Source organism: Coffea arabica, chromosome 6c (assembly GCF_036785885.1).
Source record: "Coffea arabica cultivar ET-39 chromosome 6c, Coffea Arabica ET-39 HiFi, whole genome shotgun sequence".
Lineage (NCBI taxonomy): Eukaryota > Viridiplantae > Streptophyta > Magnoliopsida > Gentianales > Rubiaceae > Coffea > Coffea arabica.
In genome coordinates, this window is record NC_092320.1 from 6736904 (window position 1) to 6754041 (window position 17138).

The window sequence follows — 17138 nt, forward strand, 5'->3', positions numbered from 1 at the left end:
TATTCATATTTATTTTTAAAAGAGTTCAGTTGCATAAAAAAAAAATTTTGACATGCAAGATAAGACTAGAGATGGACGTGAGCCGAGTCGTAATCGAGTAGCTCGCGAGTAGCTCGGTCAACAGTTTGACTTGAACTCGAGTTGACCGAGTTCGAGCCAAGTCTCGAGTTACTAGATTGTCATTTAAGTCGAGTTTCAAGCCAATATTCTGAGACTCGAGGCTTGTCGAGCTAGTCGTCGAGCCTGAATATTTAAATAATATATATTATAATTTAAATAATATATATTATAATTATAAAATGACCATTATGGATATAAATTTTACGGAATTTACATTCAAATCAAATAAAAAAATTTGATTAGACTTGACTTGATAAGACTCGACTGACTAAAAGTCGAGCCTTATCAAGTCGAGTCTCATGTTTAAAACGAGTTCTTCGAGTCAAGCTTCGAGTATCAATTTTTTGTACTAGGTCGAGCTCGAGCTCATATATATGAGTCGAGTCGAGTCGAGCTCGAATATAGCAATACTCGAGCTTAATTTGACTCGATTACATCCCTAGATAAGACTACCATCTAAGGAGGATAATTCATATTGTAACAATTTTTTTTTTACATGCAAGATAAGACTACCACCTAAGGAGGGATAATTCATATTGTAACAATTTTTAAAAGGTTTCATCCATGAGAGTGTTTGGATAGCTAAAATTTTCTACATAATATTTTATTTGTATTATAAACACATTTCTCAACCTATTTTTTTTTTTATATTTTCAACTACCTTTTATTTTGTATACATCACATTAAAAAATTTTTTATAATTTTAACTACATTTTTATTTTACATATATTACATCAGAAAAAGTTCAATAGTAATTATTTCAAATAATACTAGTCTATCCAATCTAAATTACGGCATTGAAACGGTTCATAAGATTCACTTGTATCGTAGGATATACTCGTGTGGCTATTGGATGTTACAATTCATTGCAACATAAAATTAATGAAAAGATTGCTTCTCTTTCTTTAAGCAGTAAGCATGATGACTCAGGGACAAGTAGAAAGCGACCCAGTAGTCTATTTTCTCCGTTTGGTCATCGTCTCGTTTTGCTCTGCAGACTTTCCGGGTGCCTTGAGCTCACTCGCAAACACTCATCCCCGGCACCATCGAGTGGTGGATTCATTCACAAAATAGACAAAACCTCTGTTAATCACCTTGTTATCACCATCCACCAAGCATGAGCGGTGGCAATTGAAACATGCAACAAGTTGATAAAACCAGATCAGAATTGTAAAGGGAAAATTAACATTACAGACATCATAATCTCAGCTGCTAAAAGGACCAGAAAGAGGCCCATGTCCGTTTCAAAGGCAAACTGCATTTTTCCATCAGCACGAGTAAACTGTATCTAGCTTTTCCTCATCCTCTTTTTGAGCATGAACAAGCTACATATTGTTTGCGTGCCTTCCAATTTCCAAGCACTCTGAGACTGAGCAGCCTCGACAGGCCCAAGGTTAACCACGTCAAATGATCCCAAGCAGAGGCATTACCTATCAATAAGGAAAAGGATGCTATAAAGCCAGGTATAAACTTTAAGTGGTCAATGATGCACAAAAGCAGAAAAAGATGAATGCTGATTTTGTTAAACTGTTAATATTTTTTGCACCTAAAACAAACGATTTCCAAGTACTGGGCCATGAGGCAAAGGATGCCAGCTATATGATTGTCAATGTACATATCAGAAAGAGCTGGATTACAAATTACCTTTTACTCACAACATCGTGATAAGAGAACGCCAAGGAATCTACTGCTCCTGCTCCCACCCACCAAGTCTTGCCCCAGGATCATAGTTGGTGAACAATCGAAACTCATTGCCAAGTTTGCTGGAATGCTGAGGTCGAAAACCACAAGGATGTAAACCTAGAAGCGCTGCAGCGTTATCTTTCTGCACCTCACCTAAGTTAGTTGCAGGAAAGCATGATGAATAAATTTCAGCACTTAAGTGTCATTATTACTATGTTGTTGTTTTACATAAGATAGTCAAACATGAAGATCCTGCAAAGAAAAAGGCTTTTGAAATTAAGCTTGTCTACACATATTTTTGCATAATACTTTACCATTTGACATTAGCAACTGAAGAAATGGTCATAAAGACAATCAAATGACAAATGAGCAAAAGCAATATAGACTGAATAGAAGAGGAAGGAATTTCCACAACATGGCAGAAAGCAATAAGCATTTTGAACAAAATTTGATCTTTACCAGTGAGTAATAGCAGAAAGGATTTTCCGGGTCTCAAGAGGAAAGAAATTGTTTGAGTAACTTTCTCCAAGCATTCCTTGCTCTGGCAAGAACATCAACATTCAAATTAGGTAATAAGTACATATTGGAAATATTCCGGCTTCAAGTCAATCACACAATGAGAATTTGCCAAGACAATTCTGGGAAGATACAATTATACTCCAACAGAGGGTAATATAACTCATTGGATGACAAAATCCTTGTCATTTACAATTCATCAACCAAACATTTCATTATAGTTCATGCCATGTAGCATGAACATCAGTAAAGACGGAAAATAAATTACTCATCTTGTCCAATTTTGTGATCAGTTTTGCATTCATAAACTTAACCAACAAACAGAAATCTAGGTCATTTGTCTATCTGAGATGCGTACAAACAGCTAAACAAGAAGAATCGAAGTGCAAAGCAAGCATATACATTGCTGTCGAGACAAGCAATAGTGCAGGCATGATCTTCTTAACTCTTACCAAGTAAGGAGGATCAGCAACTACTATTGGAAATGAATGGTTCAATGATGCCGGTATATCTTCAGGCTGATTGTAGTCGTAAAATGTGAATTCGCTTCCGTACTGCTCAAATCGTTTGTCATACTCAAGAAGTTGAGCAGGTACTCCAGAATTAATTTTCTAAATCCAATGAATGAACAGTTACCAGCTAGCATGAATGAAGCAGTTAAAAAAGCTGAGAAGACAGGTAAGAGATGAGATAGTTTTATATACTTATGTTCATTGCTAGAGCAAGTGCTGCCTAAAATAAACAGTCGTGTACGCCACCTGGCATCTCAAGTCATCCTTAGTAAATTACAATATACCTTGAGGTATGCATAAAGAGTGGGGCAAGCAACGCAGGCAACCGAAGGGGAATCAAAGGAGTGACAGAGAGTTAGAACTTCTTTGGCTACTGTGTCAGCAGTCTCCCTGTCATACCAGAACTGGCTGAGCCGCCAGTCTTCTGTCACCAGCGCCACCTCTTCCTCCTCCACCTCTGCTGAAGATTCCTGGGTGGTAGAGTGATTCTGCTCGGCCAGGAACTCTTTGAGTGCTTCAATAGCATAGGTACTCAGCATTGGAGCATCATCATCCTCAATAATGTCATTTTGTGGAATAATAGGCTCTTCTAGGTGACCTGCGGAGTGACTGGCTTTGGACTCCATTTTAATTGCCAGCCTCGTAATAAGAGCTTATTGCTTCAAATAATGAGTTTGTGGTCTTATTCTGCTAGCAACCAGCTCGAGTCTACAAGCAGCAACAAAATAGGATGGCAAAGACTAGATCTCCCAATATGCTCCTGTACACAGAAGAAAGGAAGGGAGAAATGAGCCGCATATGAGCTCCATTGCTGAATTAACATTTAAGATCGTTTAGATCTTCAAACATAGAAGAAGGATCGGAAAACCCCAATTACTACAAGTCCAGATGGGTAAATTTGGAAGCAATGTAACAGCATGAATTGAAGTAATCTAGAATCTTGAGTTAGAAAAAATCCAGAAGCTAAGCTCAACATTGGGTTTGCAGCATATAAGTTAGAAAGATAAAAACTCATCCTACTTGAACTAGTTCAAAAGAACAGAGAGGTTCTGGTATTAAATTTGTGCTTTCCACCAAATTCAACAGTACACTACCTCAAATCTCAATCCATATGGTATTATATAGCTTCTTCTTTGACACAATGCGGTCCAATCATCTAAACCTCAAAACTCTCATTTAAGCCCAATGAAGCTAAAAAGGTACAAATTCGGGGCCCACTAAATGGAGGGAAAAAATAAATAGAAGTAAAACTAAAAGAAAAGCATAAATTAAACGCTTACTTTCATCCAGGAAAAAAAAAAAAAGAAACATAATTCCCAACAAATGCAGAGATACAAATGATTAAGCATGAACATCATTCTCCCTCGTCAGTACAATCTGAGAGAAAATGAAATTCCCAAAACAACCTAATTAGTAGAAGCTGATTTGGGAGTAGCTATAGTACCTTTTTCCAGAAAAGTTATTGAAAAAAGGCCGAAGTTGATCGGAGGGTTTGTGCAACCTTGCTTCTCTAGGGTGCCTACAGTGAGCAGAGGGCGGAGGCGGCGGGGTGTAGGGAAGACGAACGAAAAAAAGATGCTAGTACAATACTACTCCAATAGATGTTCTAGTATTTTGCTGTAAAATCCTGGAAACAATCAGGGCAAAACTGGTGCTGGATTGGCAGCGTTACTCCTCCGCATTACCATAATCAGGCTTGCAAGTAAAGTAGTAGCATCAGTCCTAGCCTCCTAGGGAAGGCAACGGCGGCAGGCACCCGCGGTCACCCGTCCCGCGGGGGTACAAATGGAGCACGGGGCAAAATATTTACCTCCGCTTTAAAACGGGGCGGGGATGAGGCCATCCCTCGCATAAAATATATATATATAAATATACAAAAATAACAAAATTTCTAACTGTTCAAGGTATTTTTAGTTAGTGTTTGAGAATTCTTCTTCTTTTCTATTAATTCTAAAAAATGCTTGGACATACGAGGAGAGTTTTGCTTTTCGTATAGGGTTGCTTCTGATTTTTTTTTGCTTCATGTACTAGGCTTTTGTGTGCATAAATTTCTGAGTTGTTCAATCCTTTTAAATAGCCATGGATATAACTTATTATAGTGGTGGTCATCTTTAACTAATTAGTCAGGAGACCTGTAAATGCTATTACTTAATGGAAAAAACTCTATATTATTATAAAGCTATGTTGTGGCTTTAGATATGAATTTCTGGCATCTTATGTACTAATATTCGTTTTACGGCAATTAAATGGTTTAAGATTTTAGTATTAAAAAAAAAAGATAGCCATGGATATATGTATAATGCTGAAATAACTCCAAATGATATATTTCGGTCAGGAGATGGGTTGGTAACTGAAAAGTCAGATATACATAGAGGGGCAATCAAGTGCAATCTAATAAAAAATTCAGTGAATTATTGTAAATGGACATTTTATGATAAGTTGATTTCTTTTCTTGCATAGGACCGCGGGGGAAATGAGGCGGGAGCGGAGCGGGGGACGGGGGGGCAAGGTGCGAAGGATGGGGCGGGGAACGAGGAGAGTTATTTGACAATGGGGCAGGGGATGGGGGAAGAAACCCCTGCCTCACCCCCTCCCCATTGCCATCCCTAATCAGTCCTGGCATACTATCCTTTTGTATTTGTCGAAAATTATAGCACTATTTCTTTTTGGCCAAATTTCAGTAAACCTTTAACGTTCAGTTCATGTTTGGGCATTTTAAAAATAAAAAAAAAATCAATGAATTTCCAAGAATACCCTTATTTTTACCAATTAAAACGTTTGGTGAGGAGGAAAATTAAAAAAGGAAAAAAATTCTATTGTATATTCTCAGGATTATACATTATGCAACACAATATATAAATTAAGGATGAGGAATGAGTCGAAGAGATAGTGTAGATGAGAGGTTTCAGATTTGAAATCCTTTACTTACATTTTAAAAAAATATTTTAAAAAATAAAAAAAATGGTATATAAACCATTGCATCTATAGAAACACAATTGATGCCTTCAGAATCTTTTTTGTTTAGTGTTAATAAAAAACAGAATGAGAAGATTGTCTACCAGCAAGAGATTCATCTTTCTTCTTTCTTCCTTGTAAAAAATACTAATATCTTGATTGATGTCAGGATCTAAATTCTCAATTAACTCGGTTCAATCATTCCTTCGTGAAAAAAAAAAAAAGGTCAGTTCAATCATCAAAGTCGCCATCAAAGTCGCGCTTACATTTTGGGCTTTTTTTTAAAAAAAAAATTTTTGCCTGCCACTTCCCAGTTTCGTTTGGAGATCAATCATACATCTTGCGGGCAAAGACTAGACAGGTAACCCAACCAATAAATGCTCGAAATTATAAGTAGAAAGTTCTAAACTCAAAATATTTCACTTTAAAATAAAAATTGTGATATCCATTTACTGTGCGTGCAGTAAAGAACATCATATACAGTTGCCTGATTTTCTACAGCATAAAGAGGCAGATTGGATTGTACAACATATTGTCCCTTAGATTGCTTGTTATCATTAGGCCGATTTATCCGTTAACTCTCGTGCTTGTTCTAATTGTGTGGGTGCGCGTGTTTCTTACTGTTGCAGTAAAAAAAGAGACAGATTGGATTGAGTCAATGAAATTCCAAATTATTTGCAGTGGAAAAAATCTGAGTACGTTAAAAAATCCAAATTTGTTGCAAAGTAGTAGTATTTTATTCATCTCCCAAGTTGGCCAGCTGCTGCTCAACTAAAAAGAGAGGATGTTCCGCAGTGTACTACTACTACTACTACAGTAAAATTTTGTCAAGATATATCGCACTGTGCATGTACCAGGATTCATTTTCCATCGGGGTTAGTCGTTTTCTTTCTACCACCATAACCCATTCCATCAAGAACGTGCGGAGTCACCGTTGAATTAATCGTGTGGTTACACCCAACAATTTGACCCACTCAACGGGGCCGCAGCCTCCAGGGTGGACGTATTGTAACCCACAGAATTATAACCATCCCCATAATATCAATATATATATATATATACACGACAACAAGAAGAATATCTGTATATACGGCTAACCCCTGTCGTAGAGTTGATATATGTGTACTAACTGCTAGGGAATAATGTGGAACCTCTAGTATAGTATAGGGATCCCAATAATTAATTAATTGACTAATCGAACGTCGCTGCCACATCAACCTCATGCATCATACTATACTCTTTATTCTCAAAAAAAAAAAAAAAAAAAAACTTAAAAAGCATGAGCATCGCAGGTTTTCGCGCACGACAATTCCCGATCTCATATCTTATACTATGCAGCTTTACTCGTCAAACTCGGTGATCATGGGGTTTTCAGACGAAAAAAAAAAAAACTTGATAATCATGGGATTGACTAATTAATTGCCAAAGGAAGATTATTGAATGGAGTAATGCTTTTATAATCACCATCAATGTATCTGCATGACTCGGCCTTCAGGCCTAGCAGATTCAGACCGACAAAAATATGTACGTATTTAAAAGAAAACTGCGTATTAGCTGACGATTACTATCATGCTGAGAAGTAATTAATTTACTTTTGGTCCCAACCATAAATTAAACGACAGGCATCGTCATTCAATCAATAATTTCTTCTTCCTCTGTCACTCTCACTAATTGTGAATTCTCTGCAGGCCATCTGGGCAGATATAGCAGCCAGCTAGGTCGCGATCATGGCTCCTAGAATTCCCTTCTTCAGCTCTTCTTTTGTGCATCGTCGCCTTAAAGATTCAGGCCCGAGCTTGTTTTTCTTCGTTCCAACATGCTTAGCTTTTACAACTTGTGTTTTTATTTTCTTTTACATAAGTTCTACGTCAAATATACTGAGTATCCACCTAAACGAAACTCATCTGCACGTCAGGCCTCCAATACAACTCTCCTCTATTTCTTCACCCCCAAGCACTTCCTCCTCCCGGCCGGTTACGATCAAGATTCCACATCAACAAGGGCAGCCGCTCGATGCTCCTAGACTCCACTTTTTGGAGCCGGCCCAAGTGCTACTTGGTGATGAGACGACGTCCTATATGTTAGTCAACGACAGTGATTCACAAGAAGCCGCCAATACTAGCCTTCCAGCTGATGATCAGTTGGCCAAAGCAACTGAAGCTTCATCTTTGTCTGCGAATGACGAGGATGAAGCTCCTGATCAGGAGGATCAAAATGATCCGTTGCCTGAGCCTGAGGAGATACGTCAACAAGGAAGACATGAAGGTATATCCCCATCCTTTTCTTCTCGTCGTTATATCTTTTATTAATTTGTTATTTATATTTGTCTTTTGTGGTTCAACATTCCTTTTATTTTTCATTAAGGTTAGCTATATATATACAATTAGATGCCGGTGGTCCAAAAATGGGATTTCGATGGTGCTTTGCCTTTTTACATTCATTTTTCAACCAAAAACAAAATAAAGTATGTAAAAAGGCAAAGCACCATCGAGATCCCATTTTTGAAAAAGAATGCCTTTTTACATACTGATATGATATCTGCTTGGGCAAAATGGAGCCAATAATAATGTACGTACGTAGTTCTCAACCCACAAAACAGAGATGCAGTTTTCATGGCAAAGAATCACTTTTTCAAATTAACATGAGATGTTTTTAGAGTACGACGTCTGGATTAAATTGTGTGCGTCGCTTTGAAATCATGGTACGTACGTTGCACGGTCCTTTTATGATCAAGATGATAAAAACAGTAGCTCACCATGACGAAGTAAATTGATTATCGAATAGGAGTATGACCAGGCAAACGAAAAAGAAGCTCATCATGACTTTTACCGCCTGAGAGTTGTAGCAGAAACCAATAAGCCTGCGGTTGTTCCCGGGTCTGCGTCAGATGAAGAATCTTCATTCAAGTTTTTGAAATGTTGTTTGACAAGTCTGAAAGAGAAAGGGGGACGGCGGGGATAAGGTCTAGAAAAATACATTTAGGAATGGGATAATTTCAGAAACCTCCCCTGAGGTTTCCATTAATTACACATAGCTCCCCTCAAATATTCAAAATTACATATACTACCCTTACGTTTACTATTTAGGTAACCATGTAGGCCCAATAACCTAGATTCTTTTTCAATAATCCCAAACTACCCTTCTATTAAAATTGTGAAAACAAAAAGGAAACATAATTTAGTCATCACCTTTCACCTATACACTTTTGCAACCAATCAAGCATTCCTAACTCAATCCCTCTCTACAGTATGACAGAGTCCCAAATTCACTCCAACTCAGTCCCCAAAATTTGGGCAGTCACAAAATCCTCAACCTCTGCTCAAATGCTTTCAGTGCAAATCAATTACAACAGTCACCTCAAATACCCAAATGTTTCTACAATTCATCTATTTCATTCCTTGCCCAAAATTAACCAATCTCAAATTCCAAACTGCAATCGCATTGGCTATCATCTTGCCAAACATAAAACAATATCCTAACCTACGACCACCAATACCAAAGAGCAATGCTTTTACTTACCAAAGCATATAATTTAGTAATACTCCATCAACATCTAGGGATCTAGACCAACTTCGATATCCATAGCAAACTGTTATCAACTATTGCAAATCAATTAAAGAAACCCAAATGCAGCTGTTAATATACAAGAAAATTTATTTTTATGGAAGGCAAAATTGTATACCCCTCATCTAGACCTCTTCCCCTTCCAACCATCAGTTTCTTTTTTTTTTCTTTTAAATCTATCACTAGTATCCTCTTCGTCTCTATCTATTTCGACAATAAAATCTACTCACCTCAATTTATTATTTGGCAATTTCAAGTCATTAGCATCAGCAAAGCATAAGAAAAGTTGAAAAATCAAAAGGTTCTAATTACCGAGAATGAGAGAGGCGGACATAGCTTTGCTATCATTATGGTTGGTGGGAGCAGGTTATGTTGAAAAATGAGAAAAGAGATAGGACTTAAGATAAATGAGAGAAACGGGGAACTATAAGTAGTTGGTGAATCTGTGGTAAGATGGGTAGCGGTGACAATTTTTTTTTTTCATTTCACTATTTTGTTTCAACGCATGGTATAGATTGTCTATTTAATCAAGGACATTTTTGTCATTTCACTGCATCAAGGGAGGTTGGTGTAATTTTCTAAACCTGAGGGGAGCTGTGTGAAAATGCAAGTAACCTCAGGGGAGGTTTCTGAAACTATCCCTTTAGGAAAATGGAAACGTGAATTCATTTTGTCTTGCTGGCCCAATACGTACCCTATGTCGTATTGACTAATTCAAGTTCCTAAACGCCAGAAGTTACTCAATTGACCAACAAATTTCCCAAAAAAAAAAAAGAAAAATATTTGTGTCCAACTACCGTCTTTGTTTTTTTTTTTTTTTTTAAATACACGCAAGAATACAATCCTGTCTATAATACTATGCCGGCTGTTGTAATTAATAATTAATTTGGCGCTCTCAAAGAATATTGGGATGCAAAAGCTTATTTGGCTGAGGATAATAATTAAGCCAGACCGGATGGCAGTGCATGGATTTCTAACATGGATGTAGCATTCGACATGGATACTAGGTTATGGCGGATCGAGTTTATTTTATATTTACCTTAAAATGTTTCACACCTCAAATCAATGCATTTCTTCAAGGAAAAAGCCATCGACGAATCGATGCTTGTTTGCTTGCATGGTTCAGGAAATAACGTGGATGGATTCGACGTATTCCATGACAAAGCTCTCTTCCAGCAAGAATACAAAGAAATGAACAAAAGCTTGAAGATTTTTGTTTACCCTCACAAGCGAAACGATCCTTTTGCAAACGTGCTGCTACCGGTAAATGACGAACCGGGAGGCAACTATGCTAGTGAAAGTTACTTCAAGAAGGCCTTATTCAAGAGCCATTTTATCACGGAAAATCCTTTGGAAGCTGATCTGTTTTACCTCCCATTTTCCATTGCAAGTCTGAGGCATGACAAGAGAGTTGGCGTGGGTGGAATACAGGGTTTTGTCAGAGATTATATTCGAGATATCAGCAAGAACTACCCATATTGGAATAGAACAGGCGGGGCTGATCATTTTTACGTGGCATGCCATTCTGTTGGGAGATCTGCAATGGAGAAGGCAACTGAAGTTAAATTGAATGCCATACAAGTCGTGTGCTCCTCTAGCTACTTCCTTCCTGGTTATGTTGCTCACAAAGATGCATCCGTACCCCAGATTTGGCCTAGGAAAGGAAACCCCCCTATTCGACCACCGTCAAAAAGGTACTCATCATTAATTAAAGTATCAATCTCAATCAATTATTTTCCCTCTCAGGATTAGCATCATGTTATCGCCTTTTAGATTTCTTAGTCACTTCATCTCAATTGTTGGCAGTTTCTTGGGTAAGCGTGCTTGCTATGATTGATAAAAAGAAAAAAAAAATCAGCGGATGTAGGTCTCTTTTATTATCAAAAGCCTAAACACAGATTACAAGCCAGAAACTGGACATGGAAAAAGAAATGGTTTTCATTAATTAGTCTGTAGTACTATAATGCTATCTAGTCATGATGTCGATGTTAAAGAAACAAATTTCTCTGTCCAATTAGTATTTGGCATTTGGGGTATCGTTTCTCTGATTTTCCCTTTCTTCTCGCTAATGTTTTAACTGATACCTACGTAGTTAATCCATGCTAGCCTCTCTTATATGTGGTAGCTCTTAAATAGTCACCCCATTATCTCTTTTCTTTTCTTTTTTTTCCTGTTCCCTTAGTTCCCAGTACAGAAATTGGCCATGCATCTTGATTTTCGTGCGAAATGGAACCTAATAATCTTCGAATATATTGGCTGGCATCTTCATCAGGGAAAAACTTGCCTTTTTTGCCGGAGCAATGAACTCCCGGGTACGCGAGTTCCTAGTGCAAGTGTGGAAAAACGACGCCGAAATCTCAGTCCACCGAAGCAGGCTAAAAACGCCGTACTCAGAAGCACTTCTGGGGAGCAAATTCTGCATCCATGCAAAAGGCTTCGAAGTCAATACAGCTCGAATTGGTGATGCTCTATATTACGGTTGTGTCCCTGTTATCTTGGCCGATCACTATGATCTCCCATTTGCGGATATAATAAACTGGAACAGCTTTTCAGTGGTCATGTCCACCGTGGATATCCCAATTCTGAAGAAAGTACTTCTGCAAGAAATAAACTCCAGTAATTACTTGAAGTTACAAAGCAGCGTAATGGAAGTGCAGAAACACTTCCAATGGCATGATGTCCCCGTTGACTATGATGCATTCCACATGGTCATGTTTGAGTTATGGCTGCGCAGGAGTCATCTGAGTCTTGCAATTAATTAGTGGCTAGCTGTAAGTCTAGTTAGTGATCGTAGAATTGAGAGTTTTATCTTTACTTTTACAGTCAGAGTAAACTAGGGTTTTTGCGTATTTTGGGAGCGTGTTTAATTGGTGAGGTGTGTGTACTAAATTTGGTGGGTTTTAGATAAGAGGAAGTGTGTGATTAGAAGTGCTATTAATAAGCTAGCGAATCATAAGTTAAAACACAAGTACGAGCGGGTCACACATACACCACCGTAGTTATACTAGCAGTTGATTGAGGAGGATAAAATTGTTCTTCGATGGGGGAGTTCGCTACTTCTTTTCATGTATAGTACAGAAATACAAGCTGTATATTCATCCATTTGTTTTAAATAATGCAAGTTAATTATTGATGAAACAATGATCCGCGATGGGCAGATTAATGTACTTTGAAACAATAAATCACGTTTGAATAGCGGGACAATAAATAATTTGCTTGGCTACCCAGTGCCTATTGGACACCACTTGAGATCCTCGGTGACATGTTTTCTATGCCAACCCAATGCCACCAATAGTGTTGTGCCAAGTGTCTTGTTATTATTTACACTTTAATTTTCTAATAATTCAACTTGGCTTGGTTTAATACAAGTTTAAATAATAACATGACACTTGGCACAACACTATTAATGGCATTGGATTGGCATAGAAAACATATCACCGAGGATCCCAAGTGATTGGACACTAGATAAGCGGGAGTTTAGGTATTGGTTTCTTGAAAAAGTGTAGTTAATTTGGGAAAGTTTTACAATTCTTGGGGTGCAATAAGTATAAGTGTGTACTTTTATATATAGTAACTTAGGTGTGATTCAGGTGTCTTAATGAGTGCTTAGGAAAAATAATCCATAAATGATAGGCAAGTGCCTAGTGCCCACTCGTTAGTTAAGCTGTAGTTTAGGTCTTAAATATAACTGTATAAATGCAAGAAACAATAACGATTGTTAATAAATATATTCATCTAGTAAGTTGTGTGTGATTTAATGTAACGAGTGCCCATTCAGCCCAGTTTAAAAAACTGTTTACGTATGCCTCATGAATAGGAAATCACTACATAATTAGCCCTCAATTAATCTTGAAGATTAATTACTGGAATGGGGAGTTGGAAACGGAAGTAGCAATACAGGTATTTGGCACTATGTCTTAACATGTCCATTGGGCCAGCAGTTCCCCTCCCTTGCCTAACCGTATAATTTTTTTTTTTAAATTTAGGAATATTCCAACCTTTTTGTCGGACTAATCCCTTAAAGATTGTGTAGAGTCTTACCTCAAAAATATATAGCGAAGAATATACAAGTCGGTCACGGACCTGTTTATAACTATTAGGTTATGGAACCTATCGAATTACTGGCGGGGCTTGCCTAATCGTATAATTGTTTGCTCCAAAATTGCAACAAGAAAATCTGATCAGAATTGGAGAATCGGCATACACGATATAACATGTCCATTGGGCCAGAATTTCTCTGCTAAAAGACTATGGTACAAATACTCCTATAGACTGCAATTGCATACATGGGTGTGATCTTTTCCCTTGAGCAAAATTTTATGCAATTGTTCCGACAAAGAAACTGGTGGGAATTCCCACCACTTCATGGAATTTGGCAACATGTTTTAACAACACCAACTACCTCATTAAAGGCACAATTCTCGTTCTTAAATGGAAAATAAATGTACAAAAGAAAGAGCTTTCGATTGCTACTCAGTTTTGACTGTAGCATCCCTCTTTCTCTCATTTCGAACCTTTGGGGGAAGAAATTAAGACCAACTAACCCTGTCCGCGAATTCCTTATGGCTTCTTCCGTTTTCTTGTACGCTATCATCTGCTGTAATCGTACTAATTTACTCTCACCCAAGGCCATTTTCTGCATACCCACATTATTAGCCTTATTCACCACTACTTGTATTCTCTTCTATATCTGCTCCACTTCCAATTATCTCTTGGTTTTTCCATCTCAAACCCATGTTCGTGTCAAACAATCTTCAGCAACTGGGATGCTCTCTATCTCAAGCTCAACTTCTCGGAATCAAAGACAGACCAAGTTATCCGCACCTGGGGCATTTTCCAACTCAACAGGAGTTACAGGACTGGTCAACTTATCTGTTGTCGGGCTTCCAACCCCATTTGAGTACCGGAAAATTTCTCATTTTGCCGTGGATGATGCTCTGGAAAATACTAGGCTAGGGAAATCCGAAATGATATCAAGTGGTGAGTAAAGTGATGATTTTTTTTTTTTTTTTTTGGATTAAAAAGTTTACTATTTGAATTGTGGCTTGTGGGCTTAAGGACTTTTCTCTAGTTTGTTTCTTTTGCTGGATACGAAGTTAAAAGGAAAAAACTTATGGATAGTTTTGCCATATGAATTTTGTCAGGTTTTGTTGATTTTGAAGCATAAAGAAATATTGAACTATTTATTCCCTTTCCAGATGTACAGAAGAAACAGAGCAAACCGGAAGAGCAACTTCTAAATAAGAATAAAGATGCTATGCAAAAGAAATCATCTCAAGTTATTTATCGCTGCTCCAATTATATAATCTCAAATTGAGTGAGTTTTCTTGAGAAATATGGAGAGGAAGAAATAAAGGAGAGGACATGATTGAAATGAGGACGCTTGGATAAGATGAGGCGACCAATAATGGGGAGAGAGTTAGGCAAGGAACAACCTGAAGGTGGGCTCTGCTCTACACTGTCTGAGTTGGGAAAAAAAAAGGTGCTCAGAGAGAGAGAGAGAGAGAGAGAGAGAGAGTTTCTATAAGGGTTTGATTGAAAATATGGCCCCAAAATGTTCATTGTGTAATGTTTTTTGGGCTGTTACATTTGATTTCTATCATAGGGAAGTTTAAGGATGAGCTCTAGTTTGATACTATTGCCTAAGCAATTGCAATATGGGTAGGGGGGAAAGGGGAACTTCTAGCAATATATCATCTTTAGAGGTGATGAATTTTAGTCCATTATTACAATGGAGTAGACCCTGCTATGATTTTATATTTTCCACGATATGAGAAACAGACACAAGCCCATTGGTATCTGTAAACGTTGTATGATTTATCTTGTTGAATACAATTTTGATATCACAGACAAAAAGAGCCCTGGTAGATTTCTAGTATACTTCTCTTTGATCTTGTGTCTTATGCTGAAACCATCGATAGTAGAGATTTTTTTTTTCTATTGTGTTATAATGAAAAAAGAGAACCAAAATAAGAAATTGCAACAAGCAAACAAAGTTCCATGGGGTAAGAGAGGATGATTATGACAAAAATGGTGTACAGCCATAAAATTTACCAAGGTCTGTTGACTCTTGCTAAGTTTTGTGCAATAATTAGTTCTTAACGTGAACACGTGGAAATCTTGGTTTTATGTTCAGGAAACTATGTGAATAACGAGGTGTTCCATGACAGAGATTTCTTTGTGGGGAACTATGGGCAAATGAACAGGAGTTTGAAGATATACGTCTATTCTCACAGAAGTGACGATCCTTTTGCTAATATCCTGTTGCCTGTGAATTTTGAACCTGGGGGTAATTATGCCAGTGAGAGCTATTTCAAGAAGGTTCTTATGATCAGCCATTTCATTACAAAGGATCCTTCCAAAGCTGATCTCTTTTTTCTGCCCTTCTCGATTGCAAGATTGAGGCATGATCCAAGAGTTGGGATTCGTGGCATCCAAGACTTCATCAGAAACTATATATCTAACATCAGTCATGAGTACCCTTACTGGAATCGAAGTGGAGGTGCTGACCATTTTTATGTTGCTTGTCATTCTGTTGGACGGTCTGCCATGGAGAAAACGATTGAAGTTAAGCTCAATGCCATCCAAGTTGTATGCTCTTCCAGCTACTACGTATCAGCTTATGTTCCCCACAAAGATGCATCCTTGCCGCAGATTTGGCCAAGGCAAGGCGATAATCCTGATCTTGCATCATATGAAAGGTGAGCAAAACATTTAATTACCTTAGTTCATTTCAGTGGATGTGTTTCAGTAGAGTTATCCTGGCTTTATTTCTAGTGTCTGATATCTGGAGATCTTGACGTATACAGGCATGATAATCTCCGAAGTGTAAATTTGCCAAATAAACCTGTTCCAATAGCCGAGTAGAACTTAGAATCCATCTATACGAAACAATCACATAAAGCATGAAACAAAAGGAAATTGTAGATATTTGAATTTGTAAGTGTCTGAAATGAGTTTGCTTAGTGGGAGCTTATTGTGTTTCTTTGATATTTTATTATATGACACATTTCTTTTGCAAAAGTTTTCAACTGTCATCATTCTTCTGGCTTCATGAATAAGAATGAATTTCAGGAGAACGCTGGTGTTTTTTTCTGGATCATTAAACTCCCCTGTGCGGGAAAATCTTCTTCGAGTATGGGGAAACGATACAGAGATTTCTGTCCACACTGGTCACCTTGAAAAACCTTACACAGAGGAGCTTCTAAGCAGCAAATTCTGCCTTCATGTTAAAGGCTTCGAGGTGAACACGGCTCGTATCAGTGACGCACTATACTATGGGTGCGTCCCAGTGATAATTGCCAACCATTATGATCTTCCTTTTGCTGACGTACTGAATTGGAAGAGCTTCTCTGTTGTTGTTGCCACTTTGGATATACCAAAACTGAAGAAGATTCTCCAAGGCATAAGTACTGATGAATATCTTGTCCTGAAAAACAATGTCATCAATGCTAGAAAACATTTCCATTGGCATCTTCCACCCTTTGATTATGATGCATTTTACATGGTCATGCATGAGCTATGGCTCAGACGAAGTTCCTTGAGGGTTTCCGGGTGATTTTTAGTAAATGAAGCGGTTAAATACTTTGTTTTGCAACCGAGTCTGGTTAGTTTAGTTATCTGGTGCTTGCAGTCCCTTGCTTCTGTTCATTCACTTGCTTCTGTTCACATGTAAAGCTAATCTTCATTATATTCGTCGACTTTGTTAACCTCTAATCCATCAATCCCCAGAATTGCAAGTACCAAATCCACATTACCTTTCTTAGTACCATTAGAAAATTGCTTTTT

At 37.7% G+C, this 17138-nt stretch overlaps 3 protein-coding genes across 4 annotated transcripts; 2 read left to right on the plus strand and 1 right to left on the minus strand.

The window, feature by feature from the left end:
• Nucleotides 1-1182: 1182 nt before the first annotated feature.
• LOC140004312 (uncharacterized) lies at nucleotides 1183-4666 on the minus strand. Of its 2 annotated transcripts, XM_072052468.1 has the most exons (6): nucleotides 4276-4666; nucleotides 3116-3591; nucleotides 2772-2930; nucleotides 2263-2344; nucleotides 1765-1956; nucleotides 1183-1550 (listed from the first exon to the last, which is right to left on the minus strand). In XM_072052468.1, the coding sequence occupies exons 2-5, from the start codon at nucleotides 3455-3457 to the stop codon at nucleotides 1805-1807; spliced, it is 735 nt and encodes a 244-aa protein (XP_071908569.1). In that variant the 5' UTR covers nucleotides 3458-3591; nucleotides 4276-4666; the 3' UTR covers nucleotides 1183-1550; nucleotides 1765-1804. The 2 variants fall into 2 exon arrangements, with proteins under 2 accessions (XP_071908569.1, XP_071908570.1); XM_072052469.1 differs by lacking the exon at nucleotides 1183-1550 and having other exon boundaries at nucleotides 1766-1945; nucleotides 4276-4623.
• Nucleotides 4667-7399: 2733 nt separating this feature from the next.
• Nucleotides 7400-12452, plus strand: LOC140008381 (probable glycosyltransferase At5g11130). Its single transcript, XM_072052470.1, has 3 exons — nucleotides 7400-8051; nucleotides 10477-11044; nucleotides 11623-12452. The coding sequence occupies exons 1-3, from the start codon at nucleotides 7514-7516 to the stop codon at nucleotides 12110-12112; spliced, it is 1596 nt and encodes a 531-aa protein (XP_071908571.1). The 5' UTR covers nucleotides 7400-7513; the 3' UTR covers nucleotides 12113-12452.
• Nucleotides 12453-13704: 1252 nt separating this feature from the next.
• Nucleotides 13705-17042, plus strand: LOC140008382 (probable glycosyltransferase At3g07620). Its single transcript, XM_072052471.1, has 3 exons — nucleotides 13705-14330; nucleotides 15487-16051; nucleotides 16425-17042. Exons 1-3 carry the CDS (start codon nucleotides 13793-13795, stop codon nucleotides 16906-16908), a joined length of 1587 nt encoding a protein of 528 aa, XP_071908572.1. The 5' UTR covers nucleotides 13705-13792; the 3' UTR covers nucleotides 16909-17042.
• The last annotated feature ends 96 nt before the right edge of the window (nucleotides 17043-17138 follow it).